Source organism: Leptinotarsa decemlineata, unplaced genomic scaffold (genome assembly GCF_025532065.1).
Source record: "Leptinotarsa decemlineata unplaced genomic scaffold, Ldec_3_MD MMD2_tig00000199_RagTag_RagTag, whole genome shotgun sequence".
NCBI classification, from domain to species: domain Eukaryota; kingdom Metazoa; phylum Arthropoda; class Insecta; order Coleoptera; family Chrysomelidae; genus Leptinotarsa; species Leptinotarsa decemlineata.
In genome coordinates this window covers 16,805,470-16,831,748 of record NW_027412544.1, presented here as the reverse complement: position 1 = coordinate 16,831,748, position 26,279 = coordinate 16,805,470, and the positions used below count along the sequence as shown (strand labels likewise).

The 26,279-nt window shown below is 33.3% G+C and overlaps 1 protein-coding gene across 5 annotated transcripts in view; it reads right to left on the bottom strand.

Annotated features, from left to right (window-relative positions):
* Nucleotides 1-26,279, bottom strand: part of Cip4 (formin-binding protein 1-like Cip4) — a 168,019-nt gene that overhangs the window by 16,593 nt on the left and 125,147 nt on the right. For all 5 annotated transcript variants that reach the window (XM_074173075.1, XM_074173074.1, XM_074173076.1 and 2 more), the window contains 4 exons: nt 16,950-17,094; nt 12,271-12,545; nt 12,005-12,176; nt 8,286-8,513 (listed from right to left, as the gene is read on the bottom strand). In XM_074173075.1, the coding sequence (XP_074029176.1) occupies nt 8,286-8,513; nt 12,005-12,176; nt 12,271-12,545; nt 16,950-17,094 (820 nt within the window). The remainder of the gene's footprint in view (nt 1-8,285; nt 8,514-12,004; nt 12,177-12,270; nt 12,546-16,949; nt 17,095-26,279) is intronic.

The following is a 26,279-nucleotide window of genomic DNA, read 5'->3' as shown; positions in this document are numbered from 1 at the left end:
AAATGATAATTTGTAAAAGTGGATCGAAACAGCCCCAAAGTTAGTTATAACAGTTTATAAAAAGTTTATAATGTATAAGAGAAAGAAATGATTCGTATTTAAAATGAAATTCAATCAAAGTATTCGACAAGAAAGAGCATTTCTGTTTTCAATCCGATTTAGGATTTTTTTATGATCAACTAGCTGTCACTATTAATACTGAGAATTCGCTTACTCTTATTTCATTTGAATTTTCGAAAATCAGTGTGCCAGATATTTAGAGGAGAAAACAAGCAATACTTATTTACTTTGAGGACAGCCCTAACTAACTTGAGGCAGTAAAAGCGTTCTATGCAAGATTTATTGATAATCCGATGTGTCGAATATATCTCTGGGAACTGGTTGAAAAATTTCAAACAACTGAAAGTATAGCTGGAGCCAAAAGAGCTGGAAGAAAATCTATCTAAGACAAGAAATGGATAGAAATTGTTGCGTCTGTAGTGAATAATCCCCTGCTGTTTCACCCTGAAAACTGAAGATATTACATCAAATAAACGAAGATGACTTGAACAGAAGAATGTAGTTTCGTGAGTTAATGTCCAAAAGTTTGACTGCAAATTGAAACTATATAATAGAGACGAATGCACTTATTTTCTTAAATGGAATTGTCAACCGCCAAAATGTATGGTATTGGTCAGACATAAACCCACTCAAACTACTGAGAAAATAATGGGCTTGTTTCATGCTATGGAAAATGATACTGGTTTGCTTATAGACTGATCGAGTTAGGGGTATATTATACTTATTAAGCCTAATCGGTCCCAAAATCTCTTTATATTTGCAGAAAAAAGATCAATTTGAAAAGCAAGAATTTAAATTGGCTGCGTGTCTATTGACCAATAAAATGTATCGTGTCTAGAGCGGAGTTGCCAGGTGTATTGGTTTTTAATAACAATCACCGATCTGATGATCCAATTTGACAGACGCCATTTCTGTTGTTATTGTTGTCATCTCGGAGTGAAAACAACTGTTACATTTATCTAATTTAAAAATTGGTTAATAGATGAGTAATTTCATATAATGAGTTTAGGTTCCCAAATGATAAAATGCTGAGAAAAATAAATTAGTGAAAGAATTGAAAGGAAAAACTACAATCCTTCTACTCTTCAAGGACTTTATATATAAATGAGTATATAAATGACAGGGGGACGAGAATATTGAATTTGATGACACAGTTTTTCATTTCAACTTCAAGTATTCTCCTCAGAAAGTATTATCTGGAGTTAATACTGTTGCTGAAAGTATGATACATTTTACTTCATTAAATTTCATCATATGATTAATGGTATTACCTCAGAAGCTTTTGTTGGATCAGTTCGAGTACAATCAATTCTGTCTATACTTGACCTCATTCAACCTTCTTCTCAAGTTTTGGAAGATTCAACAGATTACCCAAGCGAGCCTATAATACTTGAATTTAGTAGCAATATTGGAAAGAGGTATGTATGTAGGAATCTCTTTTTTATAATAAATTGTAGTTGTACAGATTGAGGATTGTAGAATAAATTGAATATGTGAAATTATTCTTTAATCCAGTTTGCTATATTTTTTGATTTTCATAACTGTATATTATTAAATAATGCATAAAATCATAGTTTAGGTAAATATTTTGTGATCTTTCGACTTTGTGTACTAATTTTAGATATAGAACTTATTTCCAAACATGATTTTTCGTGTACATTTTATTCAATGTGGAAAATGTTTCATTAATTGAAACGTTAACGGGTTCATATACACTTCCATAATTGAATTGATAATTATAGGCTTCGTAAATTTCACGATTTGGCAATGTTAATTATTTTTATTGCTCCTATTGGTCAATCGAACAAGAAGCAGGAATAGGGCCGTGACGTCACCGCCCTACCACATTCGATTTTTAATAATTAATTACGGGAAAACTACGACATTTAGAGAGCTGAAACAAAGTGCACTGTTTTTCAATTTGAAATTTCTATCAAGTGAACTATAAACCAAAAATCATGAAACATGCATTGCCTGGGCAGGAATATTGGGAAATCCATTTGTTGGTCCCATATATCTGGAGAAAAATTCGACTGGTGATTTATATTTGGAAATTCTTCAAAATCTCTTTCATCTCCGGATTCGGAAAATTGTTGCCAATAATCAAGATGAATTCAAAAATTAGTTGTTTTCCATCAAGACGGTGCGACACCACATTTTTACATTTTTTCAGTCCTGCAAGTGTTTGGTTGGATCAGACATACCCAACCTGTGGATTTTTAGGAGCGGTTCGTTGGAATAGCTCGTTCACCGGATTCAGCTCCTCTCGATATTTTTCTTTGGGACTGTATTGAATCGAAAGTTAATGTTACACAACCTAAACAATACGAGAACTTAAGAGACAGAATTAACGAAACTTTGCTATCATTACCCCAGAGACATTCCAAAATATCAGAAATGAGTTTGAAAGTAGACTATTTACTGTAAGGAGATTCAAGGAGATTTGCTCAAATGATTTTTTAAAGTTCAAGATGAATAATAACGATTATAAAATTAAGTGCTATCTTTTTATGACCTTGAAATTAACACTTATCTATTGCAAAATATGTCATTGATTTATTTCTCTTTCCAATGTATTAAAAAACACTTTATTGTGAGATTTTCACTAAAGTGACAATCCATAACGTATTGTGAGATTTCGTCACATATCTCTTTCCAATAGAGATTTATCTAAAAAAAAATCTAACATAGGTTGGGGGAGTTACGGTATTCCTAGTCCCAAATTCAAACATCAATAACTCCGCAACCGGTTATCATAATTTAAATAAGTGAGAGTCATTGTATAGACTTCTATGGAGAATTGAAATACCTTCCACACGAAATGTCACAAATGTTCTCCATTCCAGTTGAAAAACTTATTGATAGGCCATCTTGGCGGCAAGTGATATCACAATATTATTTTTTTAACAAAAAGTACCAAAAATGATACTCCCTCATACAAATTTTGTCCGGCTGTGATATCGTGTCCTGTTCGAATGTTAAGAGGGGGGAAGGGGAACTACTTACGTCCGCACTGTACATCTGAGCTATATTAGGTCTATTGGTTTTCATTAGTTATTTTTCAACAACAAAACTGGGTTCACCACAACTCATGTTAAATCTGAGAACATGATAAAACAAATCCCAAAGTCAACCGCAAATAGATAACATCGGGGAGGAACCAGAAACCATATTAACGTTGTGGAAATCATTATACTCGAAAAAGGGGATAGCTTTTCCTTCACAACAGTTATACGAATTTTATAAATATAAATTTCTCAATTGGCAGTTAAGAAACTGACCTGTTGCACAGTGTCAGGCACACAAAAGTAATATACCCACATGCTTCAATTTCACACTAGACAATCTCAAATTACCATTAATAGAATTATGTTAAAACTGCTGGTTTATTGTAATATGAACTTGTACAATTAGAATCAAGGGAAAATTGATTTAAAAAAACGTGAAAAATTGGAAGAAAACTAGCTCTTCTATTCTTTTGAAAATGTTTAACAAAACTAGATGCTTAAACTAGATGTTTAACAAAACAGAGCCCAGCAGAATAAACAAATATAAGTTCTCCGCATTTTGCATTGCATTACGAAGTAGAAAGCCAAAAAGCATCTTTCCCAAAAACTAATCTCTCATACATACATTTTCAATTTAAATAGGATTTAATTAAACAACCGCAGGAATTTTTTCATCTGTCATCAGGACATGAGCAAAATTGTCCCTTTTAACATAAGTATGATAGATTACCATGTAAGTGAAATTTTATATCAACATTTTTCATATATTACGTGGTGTAGTGTTCCTGTAATTGATATTTGTTTCAACTCCAATGTTTAGAGTGTAAACTAAATGGGAAAAGTGATTTTCATTTAATTCAATGTTGATACTTTGAAAATAGTGGTTTCAAATAGATTTTTTCTTCCAGTTAATATTTAAAAAACTACAAATCTTTGTAGAGTTTATTTTGTACTTAATCACTTCACTCCTTTCTTTAGAGTTCACTATATTTTTGTATAGAGATGGAGAAGTAGAAAGACAAAATGCTTTTTTCCTACTACTTATTTTGAACACACTATTTACACATGCCATGCTTGGTTCTTCATCATTCCACGGAATAATTTTCCCCTCATAATTTTTTTTTATTTGTTTGTCAGATTTTCACACATTATATGATTATCCATTACAGGAATTTATTTATTATGATTATACCGTTGACATATTATCAATGTTAATTATCAGACCAATTGAATTTTTAAAATTGTTGGAGAACGTTAGTTATAGATTTTCATCAAGTATCGGCCAATTCCATCATATATGAAATAATGAAATTAATTAGAAATGAAAATTACTGAATACGAGAGTTAAATTTTGATTCAAATACGATTTGAATACACTAAGCCGTTACTTGGTAAACATCAATAACACTAGTCATGATATTAAAAATTTTCTCAATATGGACATTATTTTCAACGGTAGTTTCCTCCACTTGTTCAAGTGAGAAAATTACTAGTGTAATGGAACATTTATTGGAAATAAAGTCTATATTGTGAAAATTTGTAATCGTTATCATAATACAATTTGAATAATTGACCATGCAATCATTCAAGTTGTATTTAAATTAAAATAAATTAAAATTGATCTCTCTTATCTCCCAAATATATTCAAAAATGTAAAAGGTTCACTTCTAATTTATGGAAATGAACGATATTGAAATATGTCGGTGAAATATATATATATATATATATATATATATATATATATATATATATATATATATATATATATATATATAATATCGGACATAGTACAATAGCCAAAAGCCCGAAAAGCCCGAAACACGTGTCTATGGTTTGCCACTTTCTTGAGTGCTATGTCCGATATTAACTTCTGTTTCTATATCAAGACACTCAATAACTTTCATATTCGTATAATTTCCTGGACTCGGATGTCACGCAGGTAGCTATAGCTGCCTCCGTGGTGATTTCGATAGTTTTCTTGTAAACACAAGATCTATCAACTGAAACGACAAATGTGCGGTTGGCTCCTGCTGGTGGCTCCGTGCATTTGTATTTCTATCTTTTGGTAACCAAGTGTTGCCCATCCATACACTTGGCTGCACCATACTGATGATGGACCAAAAGCCCGAAACACGTGTCTATGGTTTGCCACTTTCTTGAGTGCTATGTTCGATATTAACTTCTGTTTCTATATATATATATATATATATATATATATATATATATATATATATATATATATATATATATATATATATTGTTTTTGAGTTCGGGTTGAACCGCGTCTGGAGTTTTATGTTCGACGTTTCGGCTCCCATTTTGGAACTATTTTCGATAATTTGTGGATTGGCGCCGGGGCTCAATCTGCCTACTCCCCAGGTCAGAAAAATGAATGTCAACACATTTCGGTAAATTTTTAAAGCTTGTGGTATTTTTGCAAATAATTACTTTCTAAAGTTGATATTTAATTCCATCTAAGACTACTTACTACTATTCAATGTGTTTCATCAAATTCACATCTTGAATTGAGTAGAATATATTCTAAATTACTAGACAAATATACCATTATTTGCATTACAGTGTTCACTTACTGATAATGTTGAGTGCCAAATAAAATATGAATGATAAAAGTGTACTTAAACACATTCCTGAAAATTTACAACGCCCTTAGCAATAAACGTGCATCACACAAAAATATTATTTACAAGAAAAATTACAAACACACAATTACTTTTCACTTGCACTACAACATGCACATAATAATGATCAAAAATTACTTACTACACAAGGGGTCAAAGGCCCATCACAAATGAAGATCATCACCAAAGAGAGAAACGGAAGAGAAAATAAAAAAAGAAAAGTGTTACAATTTTACAAAATGCAGTTATAGTTATTGACAAATAAGGAAAAGATTGATTCTGTAACATATTCACCAGAACCCAATTGTAAATTAATTACTTTAATTTATCAATTCAGAAATACAATTAAAAAAAGTTATTTCATCATTACTATTATACCTTTTTTACAAAAAAAAAACATGTTTTTCTTAAAATCACTTGTCAACTTCGATATACATATTACTTTATCTATAAAGGTAAATCTCGAGATATCTTTATATGATGTAAATTTTGTGGTGATCTGATTTCAGTTTGTTTCATTTTTTAGACCATCTGCATGAAAACTTGCTTTTGCATTTTTTTTTGTTACTAGTGATTCATTTTTCAATTGTTGCTGAACATGTTCCTTAGTTTTTTCATTTCATCTTATGAGTTTCTGTTGCATGGTCAGTTCCTACAAAAATTTTCCGAGCACCACCAAAATATCCCTATCCCTAACCATTGCTGAGTTATAAATTTTTAAAATTGGTATGACCGTCGTCTTGTTTTCTGCCATTTTGACCTTGTACTTGATATCTTTATCATGGGGGAGGTGCATAAAACAGACATAGTCCACAATTTTGTGGGAGTCTGTCTTATTGAATTTATAGTGACTTTATTTTATTTTCGTATTATTTTGAGTAAACCCTTTCACTTCATACCCATATCACAGGTGTGCATGAAAATAACTAGTTTACCGGCTTGCACGATCTGCAATATTGGCTTAATAAGGATGTTAATTTTCATTTTCCTCAAAATAAATTTTATTATTTATTCATCAATTTTCATTTTGTCCCCTTCAAAGTAGTTTCCCTCAAATATAATACACTTATGCCTGCGTTTTTTTCAATCCTTGAAGTAGTTCTGATATGCATTTTTTAGAATGTCTTTGAGCTCTCTTAGCATTTCATTTTTTATATCCTCAATTCTCGTAAAACTCCGTGTTTTCATGGGTCTCAGCAAATTTTGAGAACAGGAAAAAGTGGCAGGGGGCCAAATCTGGTGAATACGGTGGCTGAGGCATGGTTACAGTGTTATTTTTGGTGAAGAAATTACAAGCAAGCAATGTTTTTCCACAATACCGTATATTTTCTTTGTATTGCTTCTCGCGGAACATAACTTCAATAAAATACTCCTTACTGACCATACGACGATGTGACAAGAACTCCTTATGCACTACTACACGATATTCGAAGAAAATATTGTGGAAACCTTAACATTTGATTGAGCTTGGACTGCTTGTTTTGGTCTTGGCTCTCTTGAGCTCTTCCATTGGGACGATGTCATAATCATATACCCATGATTCGTCACCAGTTATGGAGCGCCGTTGGCGTCATTCAACAATTCCTGAACGATGCTCTTGCGACAGTTTTTTTGGTCGAAATTCAGCAATTTTGGCACGATCTTCGCTGTAACACGCTTCAGTCCAAAATTTCCGAAATTCCATTCGACGATTCTCTGTAAGAATTTTCTTCACTTGCTCAACGTCTTCATCGGTTATTGATATGCTGGGGCGTCCAGGGCGAGCGCCATTATTCATATCTTCTCGACCTTCTGTGAAGAGCTTGTACCACTTGTAAACAGAGTACACTCAACGTATGCCACTGCTGTCATTTCAGATGTTTCTGAGCACTCAATTCCAATTTTTACATAAAATTTGATGCAAATTCTTTGATTCCTAACACGGGTTGGACGATAGCAAGTGAAAATTGATTGTTCAGCCTGGGGCTTAAACCACCGATCAACACGGCGGTCGATTCGAGTGAGTAAGCAAAGCACCAAATTCGAACCGACCGGCTACTGACCGATTCATCAGACACTTGGTGTATTTAATGATTTTGATGATAATATTGATGATATCAATCAATATGAATAATTTTTATATTAACCATTTTGATAGCAAAATGCTGTTTCTCAAATCGCATTTTGCTAATCAAGTCAGCATCATCAGGAGATGACTAAAACTGTTTTTTTCAAGTATCTAAATGCTTTCTCTAAAATTATAGTATAAGCAATCTTTTTAGTTTGTCAAGGTATATTTAAATGATATGGGGTATTATTGAACTTTCCTTATTTTTTGTTTATATTAATTATTTTGTTACTCATTTATTAAAGAGAATAAACTGTGGTAATCATCAGAATTTATTTATCAATTATTCTCCAACACCTTTATAAAATATGTAAACTTCACCACCAAAGATTACTATAGATAACACCATGACTAATACATACTAGGATATTCTCAATGTGTCAATATTACCTGGTTTTTCCAAGTAATCAGTAATCTCTTTTGTTTATTGAACTGATGTTGAAACAGACAAATAAGAAATAGATAACATACCCCTCTACTGCCAAAAATATTGAACAGGCCTGTTCTTTTCTTCATTGCTTTACTGGTAATTGTTCCTTTCACTGTATAACCACCGTCTTTCAATTTGCTACTGACTTGAAGATTATTGATGTTATTCGCACTTCCTGAATCACTACCACCTTTAGAGAGATCTTCAAATGGGAAATCTTCTGGAGGTTCAAAGCCAGACTTATATTTTTCTATCACAAGTAAAGTGTCCTGAAACAAACAAGAAAGTGGATACTTGAACTGTTTCAAACTAACCTTTGTAAAATATTTTTTCTTTAATTTGTATACCATGTATTTTGAAAATGAAGCCTCACAAAATACTGATGAATTCGCCAACTAAACCAACTTCCTATACATTAAATTTAACAAAATTGTAAACAGTTATTGGATGAAATTGGATAAATAGAGCCCTAGGAATTTCATTTGTCTCAAGAAATTATATGATTCAGAGTTACTCCTCTTCGTAAACTTAATTTTTTCCCAACAATTAATGAAATTAAATGTAATTATAATATTAATGTAAATTGTATTGTAAATGGGTTTGTCACTGTGAACATGAAGATTTCATTTCAACTGCATTATTATTATATTCCAGTGGTTTTGTGGCCAATTTGATTTATAGTGATGAAGTATCTTTGAAATCCTAATAAAATTAGGTTTACAGTGGTTTTACCTATACATTCTTTAGTAGAATTATGCAAGTCATATCCGTAACCCTTTTTGTAAGTCAAAGTGTAGTGTTTCCACACAGGGACTAGTACAAGGATAATTGAAGGCATTTTTAAAGATAGGTACATAAAACAACATTAGAAAGGTTCTCATTTCAAAACCCATAATTTCAAATGTGCAATATCCTATTTTATCGCAAGTCAATATCTACCAGTCAAATTGAAAATGTTCAATTAATGATGGTTTTCATATTATAAATGTCGACTACGGTGAGTCATCCAGAGAAAATAATTGTTTTTTCAAACAACAACCAAAATATCACTATGTGGGCTCGAATTTATATAATGCTACCTAGAACATAAACAATTATTCAAATTATTGATTTGGCCAAATTGTTCTTTTTCATAATTGAACAGATTGTGTTCGGATTCACACAGCTATAAGGGTGCCAAATAAAAATGAATGTATAGGCCACATTATAAAATTAAGACTAGTAGATAAGGCAACATTGTAAAATTAATTTAAGACAATTAAGACGCAGGTACTTAGCAAAGGTACCTATGGTATAAATAAGGACAATATTGTATGTATATTTAGTTCAAACTTTCTCTTGAAGATGTTCACCTGGTGATCGAAACCCGTGTGGTAATATTCATTACATAACCTTGTAGATAAATTTGCCCGATCCTTCAACAATAAGAGACTGGCGGAATATTTTTTATATTGAAGTATTTGACCAAAAAAGGGGAAGAATTGAGCATAATTGGCTGGATCTACGCCATGCTCATAAATAGAAAGCTATCACAACTCTTCAAAATGAGGCTTTGGGGTTCAAGATCATTGTGGTGTTCTCTTCATCAAGAGAAGGAATCTGGATAATTAAACTACAATTTCTTTCAATGGTGATGTTATTACTTTTGTAGTGGAAGTGAAACATCTAGTTATTATTCTCGATGAAAATTAATAGCACTATCCATTATAATGATTATACAATTTTTGAACTATAAATTTTATTCAACACACGTTTCACTACACGGTTGCTTCATCAGTAGGACTGGTACATTAAACTATTTTACAATGTCTTTCATATGACATTAGGTAATTACAAAATTTGGAAAGCATCTTTTGATGAATTACATACCTGCACAGCGTACCTGATTAAATCAGTCATACCTGAGATATTTTTTATGTTTGATACTCGTATTACTTGAAGAATATGAATCAATGTTGAAACACTTGCCTTTTAATCAGTATTGTTATCAGGTTATTATAATTAATGTATCCAATTGAAATGGCTACTTCAGTTTTATTTTATAGTGAAACGAATGAGTGAATGTGCTTTTTCGGTAAAAAAAAAAGATTATTATATTAATGTCTATGATGCTTTAATACACCAAAATACTTCTTATAACGTTGATACTCTGGTGGAAATGTGTTTGCAAACGACGAGAGTTTCAAAATCATTATCATATAAATTCAAGAATGAAAGAAAGAAATGAAGCTGTGAAACCATCTTCAGGAAAAAAACTTCGCCTGCTGATGAAAATTACGAACTTGCAATTAAAAATGCCAAAACGTAATTAGATAAATGAGTAATTCTGGCAAAACAAGTTTTTATTAAATGTCAATCATTAACATATTTATGAATTACCAGTTTTCCTAGAAGTAATATTGCGTTGTCATTGTTTTTTTCATAATGATAATGATAATAGCCTTTATTACCCAACAGTTAAAAACCATTTACAGGGTTAACTAAATATGTAAAAAAAAAGTAAATATCGATCTTTATAAATACTAAGTTACAATTTGAGAAAATGAATGAATATTATAATATAATAAAATAAAATAGAAAAAAACTATACCAGAAAATTAAAAATTGAAATACTGAGATGCAGTGTCAATAATATATTCTAGGGAATCAAAATTGAGATCACACAAATTTGAAATTAAATTGAAATTATTGCAAATGCTAAAGATAGGCGACTTGAGATACAAATTGGTTCTGGCCAGTCGGCTGTAAAAAGTTTTTGTACTTGTAGTTCTAAAATGAAGCACACAGAAATTTATAAAAGATAACACCTCCATAGCATCCACATTGTTGTGCAGTAATTTATACAGAAAAAATATTCCAGCAAGTTTTCTGTGTAATTCAAGACTTTCAATATTGAATGTTATGGTAAGAGATTCATATGGAATACCTCTATTAGGATAGATACCATAAGATTTGAAGTAAATACCTAGCTACCTGTTTCAACAGAATCAATCTAATCACCCACTGTTATATAAAAGACATTGTAGATTAGTTTGATGTACCAACCGATGAAACTATAGTATAGTGAAATGCATGTTGTATAGAATTTATATATAGTGTGAAAATTGTATAATTATTATCATGGATAAATAATTGTTAGACTATAGCAGAGATGACCTACAACCTACATTGTCTAACAGGTTTACTCACAGGTCAATGTCGTCTGAATTTACAAAGACTTGAACGGTGAAAAGACAATCCGGGCCATGTCTCCGCCACGGATCGAAAGAGGATTTCAGTGTTTGGCAGATTTTGACATCTGACTTGAAAGATCATTCATCAAATAAATTTATCGGCTTTCAAGAAGCTGGACTCATTTGTTCGAGTTTGAATTGTTGTGAGTCACAATAAACCACCGCTAGTCATAGAGAAGGGTCATATAGATTCATTCATTTTAAATCTAACCAGAGTTTAATTAAACTTTGAGCAGATTAAAATAAAAAATTGTTCTGACAAATGAATTACAGAAAGCAATAATACTGTCATATATGAAATTGCATTTAAATATGATAGTGCTGAGACCAGCAAAATTACTTGGAACATTCTTCCCTAGTTATTCATTATCAGCCATTGTATAAACTTCAATATTGAAAAGAAAAACAAAATATTTCATAAAAAAAACGTTAACCCTGTTATTTTTTGTTATTTTATATCATTATTTTTAAGAGAAAATGTTTTCAAACTCTTGTTTTAAAAATATCTAATGAAAATTTTATCTTACCTCCTTTTCATTTATTATATCGGCAGCTTTGAGTATTCCGTCCAAACATTTATTTATAATAGGAAACACATTTCGCTCGATTTCCACTGATGACTGAATAAAATTTTTGATATTTTTAATTCTCTTCTCGTCTAAGTCTTGCAACTGCCTAAAAACTTCTGGCAATCCCGATCTACAAAAAAGTCAGGAAAGAACACATGATATTGTACAACTAAAAAAACTAATATCAAAGAATATTGATTTATATCAAAAAACTTATGCAATACCTAAAATGTTGTCTTTGCAATTCATTCGTCCTCTGTAATTGTTGAGCATATTCGTTCTTGGCCGAATCGCAAACCTGCGTTTTGTGTGACATGTTCGATCTCTGTTTTTCAACTTCTGCTCTTGACAAATTGAAATCGGCGTCAGCTTTTTGAAAACCATCGATGGCTTTCTCGGATTCTTTGAATGCTTTGTCATAGGATTTTTTCGCCCTTTGAAGAGTTTCTATTTGAGCCTGCAGTGTTTGTGAAAGTCTTAAACCCTCTTGTAATTGTTTCTGAAAAATTAATATAGGTAAATACACAAAATTACACAAATGCATATTACGAAAACTAACAACTTGAACTGAAACTTTATGAGCATCGCCTTCAAGTGGTTCCCTGATGAGATAGGGTGTTGAGAAAGCCTTGAAAAAGTATTTTCCCAAGTGATATCGCTCAATCTTGATGATTCTAGGAATTAGTAAATTTTTATCCTATAACAAATTTTTAACTATCTCACAGAAAACACAGTTTCAGGCAGGTATAAAAAGAGATATCAATGAATTTTAATTTTTTTAATTCTATGAATTAAGTCCAATTCATCATGCTCAATGAGGCGATTTTTCAATGTCATTCTTGAACTGTTTTCAAGATGCATTTCTTGGTATGCTACTACTCGGATTTATACAGTGCGGACGTAAATTGTCCCCCTTTTAACTTTCGATCGGGACAAGATATCAGAGTCGGACAAAATTTTCGTAAAAAGGAAGCATTTTTGGTAATTCTTGATAAAAAATCCAATGGTGTAATACCACTCGAAGCAGAGAGGGCGCGACCATTTTTTTAATGAAAAGGGGATATTGTGACCCTTCGCTCAAAAGGTAATTCAATTTTCTATACAACGACCTTTACTGTTTTGAATTTGAATGACTGGTTGCGCAATTATTGGTGTCTGAATTGGAGATTACGAAAAATAATAATTCATAACTTTGCAACCAAAATATTGCTGTAAATCATGCCCTAAAGAAAATAACGCCGGTCGCCACTGGTAGCCATAAATCAATTGTGACGTAGCTAAGAGCGCGCGAATGTACGATGTTCGCAGCCGCTCTAGATGCATCTAGAATAATGCTACCGCTTTCGATTGAATTTCGGCGAGATTTTCTAGCGCATTCGATTACGATATATAAACGCTATCTACGAGCATATCGACACAGTCAAGTGGTAGTTACAATGCGGTACGCGAAGCGATCAAGTAAGACGATAGACATTCGAATAATAGTTGAAGTTTTAGTTGAAGTGTTTATTGTATTCAAAGTGAAATAAATACAGTTAAGTTTTATTATTCGGTGTAGTCAATTATTGGTCAACCCACGGGGAAAAACGTAACAATATGATTGAAACAACTCCAAAGTTAATTATCACCAGTTACACAAAGTTTGTAATGTAAGAGATATACATTTTTGACGTTTTTAATCCGATTCAGGATTTTTTTGTGATCGACTATGCATATAAGAATCCACACCGTGTTATCCTAGTAGCACCGTGTTACCCTAGCGTTAACGCTATACTATTGATACTGGGAATTTGCTTCATTTCACGAATTTTTATTTCGTTTGAATTTTGAAAACTGTTTCGCGTCAGATCTTAAGAGGAAAAAAAGGAAGCAATCATTATTTACGCCGTGGCCGATCGTAATTTTCATGAGGCAGAAATGGTGTTCAATGGAAGATTTCCTGATAATTAGAACTACTGAAAATATCTTTGGGAATTGATTGAAACATTTCAAACAACTGGAAGTTTGGCTAAAGCTAGAGGAGCTGGAAGAAAATCTATCTCGGAAAAAAAAAGATAAAAATCGTTGGGTCTTTAGTGAATAACCCCATGCAGCCCACCACAACAGTTGCTCGTGAGAATGATGTCTCAACAAGCACCGTCAAAAAATACCTCAGGAGACATAAGTTTCACCCTATAAACTGAAGATATTCGGTGAATTGACTGAAGATGAACCTGACAGATGAATTCAGTTTTGTGAGTTAAGTTCCTAACGTTTGATTGCAAATCTAAACTGTATAAAAAGTATTTGCTTCAATGACCAAATATATACCCACATATTTTTTGAGGTCACATTCAAATTATGGAGAAAATAATGTCTGGGCAGCAATTCTGGGAAATCATATTGTTGGTCCCATATATCTAGGAAAAACTGACTGACGATTTATATTTGCAAAATCTTCAAGACCTCATTCGTCCACGGATTCAAGAAATTGTAGCATAAATCAAGGTGAATTTGAAAATCCAGTTACCCAGGCATGTGGATTATTACGCGCGGTCTGTTGGATTTGACTCCTTTAGATTTTTTCTTTGGGGCTATATCAAAAAATTTATGTTAAACAACCTGTACAATATTGGAACTTACCGAAACCTGTGTTAGCATTACCCCAGAAATGTTTTTTTTGTGAGGATTTTCAAAGAGAGCATTTTGAACTTTTGCTCAAATGATTTCTCATATATAAGATGAATAATACTGAGGTAAAAAAAATTATATCGTTTATGCCCTCAAAATCAACACCTACCTTTCCATTGACATTCATTTAAAAAAACCTGACAGGGTGGCGGAGTTAAGAGAGTCCTACTTCCAAATATAAACATCAATAACACCGCAACCGGTTATCGAAATGGCAGAAGACCCCCCTTCCATTTGAATAAAAAGCTGGTAGCGACCTCTGGGCGGCAAGTTATGTCACACCATTTTACTAAAAATTATTCCTTTTTACAAAAATGTTGTGCGACTCATATATCACACCTCGTTCGGAAGTTAAGAGGGGGGTATATTTACATCCAAACTGTAGTCGTATATTGTCTTGGTGTTAATTATATATATTCTTCATACAAAGGAAACGGTATTTATACGCCCTTAGTCATCATTTTGTTCTGCTGCTGGCCCCGGTAAGTTTGCTGCTACTGCTAATTTCGTCATTGATACATAAGGCCTCTCGTCTCCCGTGGGTTGGGCTACCTATCAGGTGCGTCCCCAGGTGGCGGATAGGGGAACGGCCAGGGGACTGGAGGCCCTGTCCGGGAAGCCAAAGTGGCCTTACGGACGGGGTCGCCCGACTCCTGGTCAGTGTCAGAAAAAAGTAGGGTGGGGGGCCTACCCAAGCTAAGGTGTAAGGAATTGTGCCGACAGATGAACGGCCGCAGGGTGATATGCGGTCACGAACGATCCCTTTGGGGAACTGGGCGAAACTTCATTGTAATCAGCCTACCTCTGGCAATGCGGGGCTCTGTCAGAGGTGACCAACTCTTCCCTTGCTACTCGTGGAAACACACATGAATGAAACAACACAAAAACAGAAACAACAAAAACTAATCCCGAGGCTGGACAGAAGTGCTCACCTCAATCTAAGGTGGTGGATGGGGATGAACAGAAAAATCCACCCCAATTTACCGCTTGGAATGAGGCTGGACACAGCAGATCACCTCCAACAGTAAGGGCACTTCCTTCGGCGGGCGCCAAGAGCTCCACCTTGAATAAAGGCAAGGAACCGGCTGCCCCCGCAGGAAAGCTCCCTCACTTGTGCACCTCCACGGAGGGAACCCCAAGAAGGTTGAAAACGCCGCGTAACAACAGATACCAGAAGGCCTCTCGTCCACTGGGAGCGGAAAGCTACGATCCAAACACATGGATCGGTTGGGAACCGCGCCCACTTGGCCCGTATCGTTCGTCAGTTTTCGTCCGACTAGGTGCGAATTGCGAACTGGTTCCGTTTTGTTGGGATTTGATTGCGATCTAGTGTGAAAATAGTTTAAAAAATGTATTGAAATGTGTCGTTTCTCATTCGAAAATAAGAAAAGTGGTGGTCATCGTCGATTTGAAGATCATGCCACAAATAAGAAAATTCAACGAACTCCTTTCATTTTGCGTAAATTGGATTCACCCACATTTCCCGCCTTCGTCGATATCGCCTGTGCCTGATACGACGATGAATCAAAAATGATAATTCCTAAGCGATAAATTCTTCATCAGAATAATCATAATACCCGTTCCAAAAAACTATCTCGCCTACTACGAATCCGGACGAATAGTGAGCAATAGACGATGTGCATCGCACGATTTCATACGAACGGCGTTCGCCCGAATTCGTTGCTTCGCAGTTCGCAACTTTCCGCTCCTAGTGGACGAGATGCCTTTTCAGATATATGGCGATTCGACAACAACAACAACAATTTAATTCAAAACTGATATTGAGCATCAGCACAGAGTTAGAATGACGTTTTCCAGGCACTAAAACGACGCACTGAAAAATATTACTCGTATGATTGTTTGGAGGTGATTATTACGATTCAGATATTACCGACCTATCTCGTATACTCATCAAATAGTCAGAATGAACATCCACCTCATGAGTAGTTAGTTATCTGAATAAAATGATGATTTCTTTTTAATTTGTGAAGTTATATTGAAGTGATTTATTTTGTAAACTAATTGTGGCATATCTAGGGAATAACGAGAAACAACAAAGTAAACCTACGAAAAAAAAAACCGAAATTTCGTAGAATGTATCGTAAAATGTTAACACATGTTTCGCTATATACTAAACTAATATAACAGTTGCATTAATCGAATTCCAGTAAATTTACAAATGTGAACCGGATTGGAGATATTAAGAAATCACTATGTACTTTCTCATACTTACTTTCCTTTCTTCCTTCAAGTCTTTCACTAGCGCAGTCAATTCTTTTATCACATTAGCTTGAAGATCTTCCGCTACGATTTCATGTTGGCCAGCAAGGTCATTAATTTCGTTCATCAGAGCTTTGAATGCCCTACATGAAGTGTACCTGAAATTGAAAAAATAAAATAAATATAAGAGTGAACCTTGTAATCAACTTATAATATTACAACTTCAAAGAAACCATTAAGTTACAAGGGGTCACAAATATTCAGAGTTCAACAAAATATTTCTCCGATTATACAATATGGATTTTTGGTTGTCTCAACATTTATATTCTGAGCAAGTAATTACACAAACAAAGATTCAGTATTCATTCAGTATTCTGCTCTAAAGTACCTACAAAAAAATTATCTCTATATCGACACAACTAAGAGTGAATTTCTTATATTATATATCTTGGATGGTTTGTGAGAAAAATAAATTAACAGATCGATTATGATTTCTGCTTCGTACATCTAATTATTGGGACTTGCCATTGGTTGAAATTTCATATTGAAAAGTGAATTAGAATGTTCACAATATTTTACGAACTCCCTCATGTGTTTCAATTTTCCTAAGGGAGTGAAATACTACCTGGGCTGAAAATTCTCGGGACTAACATACAGATGGCGCTAGTGTTATTGCATTCACCGTTAGTACTAACCTCTAAAAGAAAGTTTCATGATATGAAGAGTAACACTATTATTGTTATTTTCACAATGGATCAAAAACAATTTCGTGTTTTAATTTCACACTGCTTCTTGATGGGAAGAAATACCTTTCAAGCGAAGCAATAGCTTGAAAAGCATTATAAGGACTCTGCTCCTTGAATTATCGAAAAGTGAAGTTGCTTGAGTTGACATTGTAAAGATATCAAAATAACGTGTTGACTTTATATTGCCTGATTATTTGACTATGAGAAAGCTCTGAGCTAAGTGGGTGCTGCGCGAGCTCACAATTGAACAAAAACAAAAAGGTCTTAATGACTCTAAATAGTGTTTGGCTATGTTTGAACATAACAAACCGGAATTTTTGCATCGATATGTGATACCTAATTCGATTGAAAACTGTCTCAATTCACCATCTGGTTAACCTTTTTGAAATAGACACTGAAGACGTTAAGTTTGACTGGGAAGTAAATAGTGCTTCAATCAACTGTCGAAGAGTATAGTTCACTCAACTCAATCAACGCGTGCTTGTAGCTAAGGAAAATAAACTATACATCACAATAATACTAATAGTCGAATTCCAGGTGTATCTCAGAAACGAAGCAACTCCGGACATATGTTCATAGGAACTTTTATTCTTAAAACGACGTAGTTTTACGAAGTTTACGAAGTTTTACGAAGTTTCGTACCGTAGTTCGAAAATACCCTGTATATTCAATATAATTTCCGTTGATATACATTACAGTTGGTAGTCCACTACTTTAGAGTAAGCTGATTTTTTGGAAAGTTGAAATTGTCAAAAACAAAACAAAAAAATAAAAAATTTCTTGATATTTATTGTGTACAAAATAACTGGCACAATATTTAATTTATACAGGTTGAACTACACATACAGTGGCACACGGAAATTATTTCATTTGAAGTTCAATGAGACCTTTTGTATATTTTGATTTACATCAAATAATGATTATATTGTAACGAATTAATGAATTAACTGTCTTAATCAAATTTATTTTTAACAATATTTCACTATCACAACTAATTTATATACAACACTTAGTAACTAACGTTTAATTCATCTTCACAATTAGATTCCTTTCTTTAAACGCACGATTCACTTTCTAAGTACAGACTACTCCTCGGGACGGAGAGCGACCTTTTTATATCGTCAATGAACGTTCCGGATTTCTTTGCGAATTTCGGGACCCATCCACACCTTTCCCGCTGTTTCGCGATCAGACATGCGTTTGCTGACTGGGACATCGGTAGGGCCGGCTTCAGATTCATTACAATATTAACAGAGGAACAAGTATATGCTATGTAGGGTATCAACAAGTTTTACTGTGATGAAATATAAAAATAAAACATTTTTCCACATCACCCTGTATTTTGAGACTATCATTGTTGAGATACCAGTTTTGTATATTGTCCAAATCATGTGTATGCAGATGTAATACCCAATCATTAACTTTTGCTATGAGTATTTTTCCGAGTTGAGAATTTAAAATGAGAATATGTAGTTTTTTTCACTTATTTAAAATAATATATAGTTGATGAAGAAAAATGGTATTCAACAACTAGCAATATATAATTTCAAAATTATTTTCTGCAAGAACGAATACTTCGAATCACCCAATATTTATTATACAAGGTGTACCATTAAACATCTTTGGGAATGGTACCTTACGCATTTTGGATTAACCTGAGGAAATTGGATATGATACGGGTATTAAAAAATTTTATGATTAATTTTTGACAGAACAAATACGATTTAAAAAAAATTGACACATCTTGTAGTCAAAACCCTGTAGTTCAAAAACTAGTCAAATAATCAGAAGATCGAGTACTACGATTATACAAACCGGAAATATAGGTAACACTTCATGGGAAGAGTGAAGTAACAGTAAAACACCCTTCAAAAACATTTTATCCACAATATTAAATCGAAAACTCGTTTTCATTCGTTGATTTTACGTCACTGTATATAACTCTTATAAATAATGGAGTACTTCACCAACTTCACCTGCATAATATGTAATGCCCATTAGCCCATTAAAACATCCATGCATTTTTTCTGAAATACAGTTTTCGAATCCATATTCCACACTTATCAGATCATCGTTGATTAGGAGTTTGCGGTTTTTTATAAAACCTAATACATTATCAGAAATTCAGCGCCAAAGCCTCAAGACAATATGTGTATCATTGATTACAAACTCTCAGATCAGAGCAAGAATATGAATAATTGTTCAGATATGTGATGGAATTTGCCGATACTTGATAAAAATCCATAGCGTATTCAAGTAACAGTGAGATTTTCACTGAACAGTGTTAGGAATCACACGTTCTTCTGAGGGTTGTCGTTCCTAGTGGCGCGACAGCTGATTAACGGAAAGACAGACACACAGTTTACAAAACTGAAACACGTGTTTTACTTCACAATAGCTTCCTCAGTTCATACAGTGTGAACACGCCTGAGAAAGCTATTGCATAGTGAAAACCGTGTTGCTGTTTTGTAAACTGTTCACTGAAAATCTCACAAAAAAGTGGTACTTACTCAAATACATCAATTGCTGGATAAAAAGGGAAGTTAATTGAAAATAATTTAATTATTCTTTACAAATTATCGTGAAATATTAGAAAAAAACTCGACCCGTTGCTTTCGAGAATTTAACTATCTGGAATGACAATAATTTCTGTTCAATCATATGGTGATTCTATTTCATTATACAGACTGTGTCCGATATTTTACAGGACGATTCCTCAGTTATTTATGAGATAAAAAAATCAAATAAGCATAGGTCCGCAAGGCCTTCATTTTTCAGATACAGAGTGTTGAATATTTATTTTCATTTTGGTTTTTCGTGAATAAATTTCAAAATAATGTCGATATTTGGACAAAAATTGATATTTGACGACTTTTTAATATGAGAAATTAAAATTTGGTTTTAGTTTGGCACTTAAATTGTAAGGGGCGCCACCTACCTGTCTTGGTCTATTTTGGGTTGTCACAACTTTGTCGTGCATGCATGTATCACATTTTCTAGAGGAAAAATCTATTCGCTACAAACATCCATTTTTGAGATACTTTGATTTACATTAAACGACGCATGCGTTTGCCAAGAAGTGAAAAATTGATTTTTTCTTTCATTCAATCTTGAAACATTTCAATCGGTTATTCTTAATCAACAATAAATAATGGAACACTAAATATAAATCTAATTCAAAATCACAATTAATGTTCGAAATGTCCACCTCCTGCCTGTATGCACGCATCCAATTTTCTCATTGATTCGCGCACTCTTTGGAAAATTTCTGGGATTTCCTGAATTGATTTGCAAGAGTTTATTATTCGATTTATTAATTCTTCTTTATTTTGGATAGGTGTCTGGTAAGTTGAAGATTTCAGATGTCCCCATAGGAAAATATCCAAACTATCCAAAACCGCCGTGTTGGTAGGTGGTTCAAGCCCCAGGCTGAACGATCGATTTTTCACTTGCTATCGTCCAACCCGTGTTAGGAATAAAAGGTAAGACCTCGTTAGTCCTTAGCTCACATAAGTTGCAACTTCTGACGGTTATCGTTCGCAGGGGTGCGACAGCTGGTTAACGGAAAAACAGATTTAAACAGATTAAGGTCTGTCCGATGACCTAGGGGCCATGGTTGGGGCCTTTCCAACGTTAGCCGAAACTTTGATCCAAAAATTATCGCACTTGTATGCTAAGGAAAATGACGATATCTATCTTCGTTTAATTTTCCCGAAATAAAGAATGGGTCTATAATTTAATCTTCAAATATTCCTGCCCACATGTTGAGAAATGTCGATTCCTGTATCGCATGGGGGTTTTCATGTCAGCGCTATTTTTTCGTAAGTGAAATGTATATCAGCATTCTCTGCATTGGTAAAATTTATCATTTTCAAACAAATAATCACTCTAATAACAAACAACTATTCAATTATTGCGTCAAGATATTATTTTTGATATGATAGCACAACAACAAACATTGGAATAAACTTACTAGCCAACTTGATACTTTTATTTTTAAAGAGTTCGCGAATCAATGAGAAGGAGAAGAATTAATTCAAATTAAAATATCTCGAAAACGGATGCTTGCAGCAACTTTTGACAAGCATAACTTTTTCACATTAAAATAATAGAGGAATAGATTTTTCTTGTAGAAAATGTGACACATACACGCACAACAAAAATGTGACCCCCAAAAGAAACCTGTAAGTGGCGCCCCCTACAATTAAAGTACCAAACTAAAACCAAATTTGAATTGATCATATCAAATACTAATTTTTGTCCAAATATCAACATCATTTTAAAATTCATTCACGAAACACATTATCAAAAAAAATCTGTTTAAAATTTGTTTTTCCGTTAACCAGCTGTCGCACCCCTACGAACGACAACCCTCAGAAGTTGAAACTTGTGCGTGCTAAAGATTAACGAGGTCTTACCTTTTAACGTGTGATTCCTAACACCGTGTATATAAAAAATGAAGGCCTTGCGGACCCATGCTTATATGGCATTTTTCCTTCATAAATAACGAGGAAACGATCTGTAAAATATCGGATACTCATTACATAATACTCTGAATATGTCTATCAATAATATAACATATTGAATATACCAGTTTGTTGGATACTTCGGAGAATTTTCGTGAAAAATTACCCTATAGACCATGTCGAATTTTTAAAAGGAATGTTTCTCATTCAATCATATTTTTTCCACATTGCACATAATCTACATTACACAAAATTCAAACAATTGTTGAAATTATTGCCTTGAGAGTGATGTTAAAGCTTGTAATTCTTTGTTCTCGAAACTAAAAATCCCGCCACAGAATTTATTGAAATTGCTGAAGATTTGATAACATATGAATAGGTAGATTTGATTGCCTCAAACTACAAGATGGAACTCGAATAAAGACGTACGTGTTAGGAATCACACGTTAAAAGGTAATACCTCGTTAGTCCTTAGCTCGCAAAAGTTTCTCAACTTCTGAGAGTTGTCGTTCGTATGGGGGCGACAGCTGATTAACGGAAAAACAAATTTTAAAAACAGATTTTTTTAAAACATGTTGCGGAATCAGACGGTTCTTGACGGTAAGGTGAGTTACCGAGAAGACGCGTTATTAATAAAATCCAATCAGCGATGGCGATATTGCGATTGTCAACAAGTCAGGTGGTACAAATTCATTGAATGTAGATTTCGGAAATACAAGTAACCCTTATTCTATACACAAACTTTTCTATAGATTTTTCTAGTGAGCATTAGTTTTTATGTAGGAACGGCTCACTGTTGGAGATGGAACACATTGAGGCAAAGACAGTTCGACTTATTACTAATTTGGTACATTTAATTTTTCAGAGCACCAACGCTTTATACTTTTATGGGCAGTATAAAATCGTATGGAAGGAGCTCAAATTATGCAACAAAATTTTACATATGCTTTGTGTATAATACCGTCTAGAAACATATTTTTGTTATCAAAGCCGTACGCATTTCTAGAAAAATATGCATGAAAAACCATCAAAAACCAAATACTCGTATCACAAAAATAGTTTTAGGCTGTTTCAAAAAGTTTTGTCCGTTTTTATGAGTTTACTTTAAACTGTAATATCTCTACTTATTCAATGTAATATAAATGATGGCCATTTGAATCAATGCACTTTTGAGAATATTTCCGTCAGCACAAAAATTGGGTGCTCGGGATTTGGTTTAGTAGACGAAGGCCGTTTCAGCCTGGTTCTGATTGGCGAAGGTTCCACCGGTGAAAAAGTTATCGAAGTGCTTGAAATGCTGGTCGATGCACGGGCGATTTCGTGATGTACGATCGGACCTCTTTTGTTGACCAGTGCTGGGTGCTGGTGATGTAATTTTCGATAAATATCACCGATATCCTCACAATAGGACTCTGCTATGATGGTTTGGCCCAGTTGCAGGAAGTTATAGTGAATCACACCAGCCGCTGGCCATAATACAGTAACCATGATTTTTTTAGAGGGTTTTTGCCTTCGAGAAATACATGGGTGGCTCATCGCTGATCAAACCACTGTCTTGAACGTCTCCTTTTGTCGTAGAGGATCCACTTTTCATCACACGTGACGATTCAATCCAAAAAAGGATCGTTTTGGTTGCTCAAAAGCAAAGAATGGATCTCGAAACGTCACAATTTCTGTCGATTGTTCAAATCATGGGGCACCCACTTTTTGAGCTCACTGACCTTTCCAATACGGTTCAAACCAACAAAAATCACATGGGAGCTGACGCCCAGTTCTTTCTCCATCCCACGCACCGTTTTGTAATGGGTCAGTCTTCACGAAGTCCTCAAATCATTGACCTGGATTAGTCATCTTCAAGGCTAAAATCTCCGGAACGAAATTCCGCAAACTGACGTCGAAAAGTGCGTTCATCACTATTATTGCCAAATGCTTTGTGATTTTTCGGGCTGTTTCGGCAGCGCTTTGGTTCAATTTGGATTCGTAAAGAAAAATTGACCAAAAATCGCTTAACGACATCATATACATAATACATAGTAATAAGCTAAAAAGAGGCAAAAATAAAAATTTGAAAAATATGAACAGTATCAATATATAGAGTACACAACTCTGTATCAATCAGTAGAATAAATATTTATTGAGATATGGAGCTACTAAAACACATGACAGTTAACGGACAAAACTTTCGAAAAATCTAAAAAAAAAAACAGAAAGTTTTATTTTTTATTTTTCATTTTTCATGATAATCTCCTACTAGGTAGTAAAGGCCACATCAAATTTACCTAATATAACAAACATCATTAAATGAGAAAGATTTTGCCAACAAAATCTAAAATTTTCAGTCTGACTTTTTTAGTATGTACCATTTCATATCATTCATCGCAATTACTAGTTAACTAATTTAGTGATACAATAATTTATTTGAAAATAGGTTGGTTGGGTAACATTATCAATTTTTCCTTAAAAAACAATTGTTTTCTTGCCGATGTTTCGAATTTAATTTAATACTCCTTCAGGACTCGAAAAGTAGTTTCTTCGTGTTGATAATATTACTATTTTAAAAACCATCAGACATAATAGATACATATTTAAAAACAAGAAAAACATTGCAACAGACAAACTTCCGAGATAACACCAACACAAAACGACATGAAACAAACGAATGATCCTGTTACCCAAGCAACCTTTCTTCAGAATAATTACTAGTGTTTTGTACTTGTTTTCTTGCAAAACTAATCATAAGAGGAGGTTGGGAATGATATTATATATATATATATATATATATATATATATATATATATACAATCCGAGGTTCAGTAAATGTACACAAAAGCACGCAAATGAAATTTTTTATCAGAATCACCATTAGAAATATTAATTTGAAATACCTCAATACCTACGGAAATTAGAAAAAAATATTACAAATATTATATAAGGTACAAAAGTACATATATAATTAATATGATGGTATAAAATAAAAAATAAAATTAAGACAATAAATTGATGGATGTAGCCGTTACTACGTGGTAGGAAATCATAATGAAGAAAAGAGAAATGAAACTTTTTATGTTTTTTTCCACTTTTATTTGTAACTAACGTTATGCAATTTCGTCCTATATGGACATTCATTTTCAAACTCGTACAATTACATTATTGTATGTTTTTATCACTTTTATTTGTAACCAACGTTACTGCAGTTTCGTCCTATACGGACATTTTCAAACTAATACAACAATATAATTGTATAAGTTTGAAAATGTCCGTATAAGACGAAACTGCAGTAACGTTAGTTACAAATACAAGTGGTAAAAAACATAGAAAACATTAAGACGTTTGTAAGACTTTCTTCTGTGTATTTATAAAAGTTGTGAATACCACTAAGTGCTGTACATTGTCTCTGAACAGTTTTAAAGTTTCTATGACATGTAAATGTGTTTGTTGGTCATTATGGTTTTATTTAATCTTCGAAGTGAAAGAGATACAAAAAATATTTATACATATTGAGTAAAGATTATTATATTTACTATTGCCATTCCTGTTCTTCAGAAGACGTGTCACTATAACTTATATTCATTACAAATTGTTAAATTTGATGCTCTATACTATTGTTATATTTTCACAATTTATGCTCCACTTTTTGCTGCTCGTAATCAATGCATTTATTTACATTTCTGACGTGATGGTAGCTAACACATGAAACATGTTTTTCACGTCAGCCCAAATTAACTAAATGAGATTAAATTCGCAGTGATGTTTCTTTAAATTTGGTTATTCTAGAACACAGCCTGTTTTAAATATCAGATTTCTTTGATGATGTAGTTGGATTTTTTTCCAGTTTCCTAGAATGATACAGAGCATTGTCTTATACAACGACACAGTTATTATCAAGTTTCGGCAAAATATTTTTAAACCACTTTTCAGAAGATTTTTCATCCATGTCTTCGTGATAATCTTCAGTTTATTTGGATTCAGCAAACTATTAATATTTTTCCTTTCTCTAAAATCAAAAAGATTTTTTTGTATGCTGCAGTATAAATCCAGTCAAATAAACTAGCTCAAGATGGCAGCCATCTCAATAATGACGTGCTACGAAAAGCCTAAATATCAACTGTTTCAAATGTCCTGACACAAAGT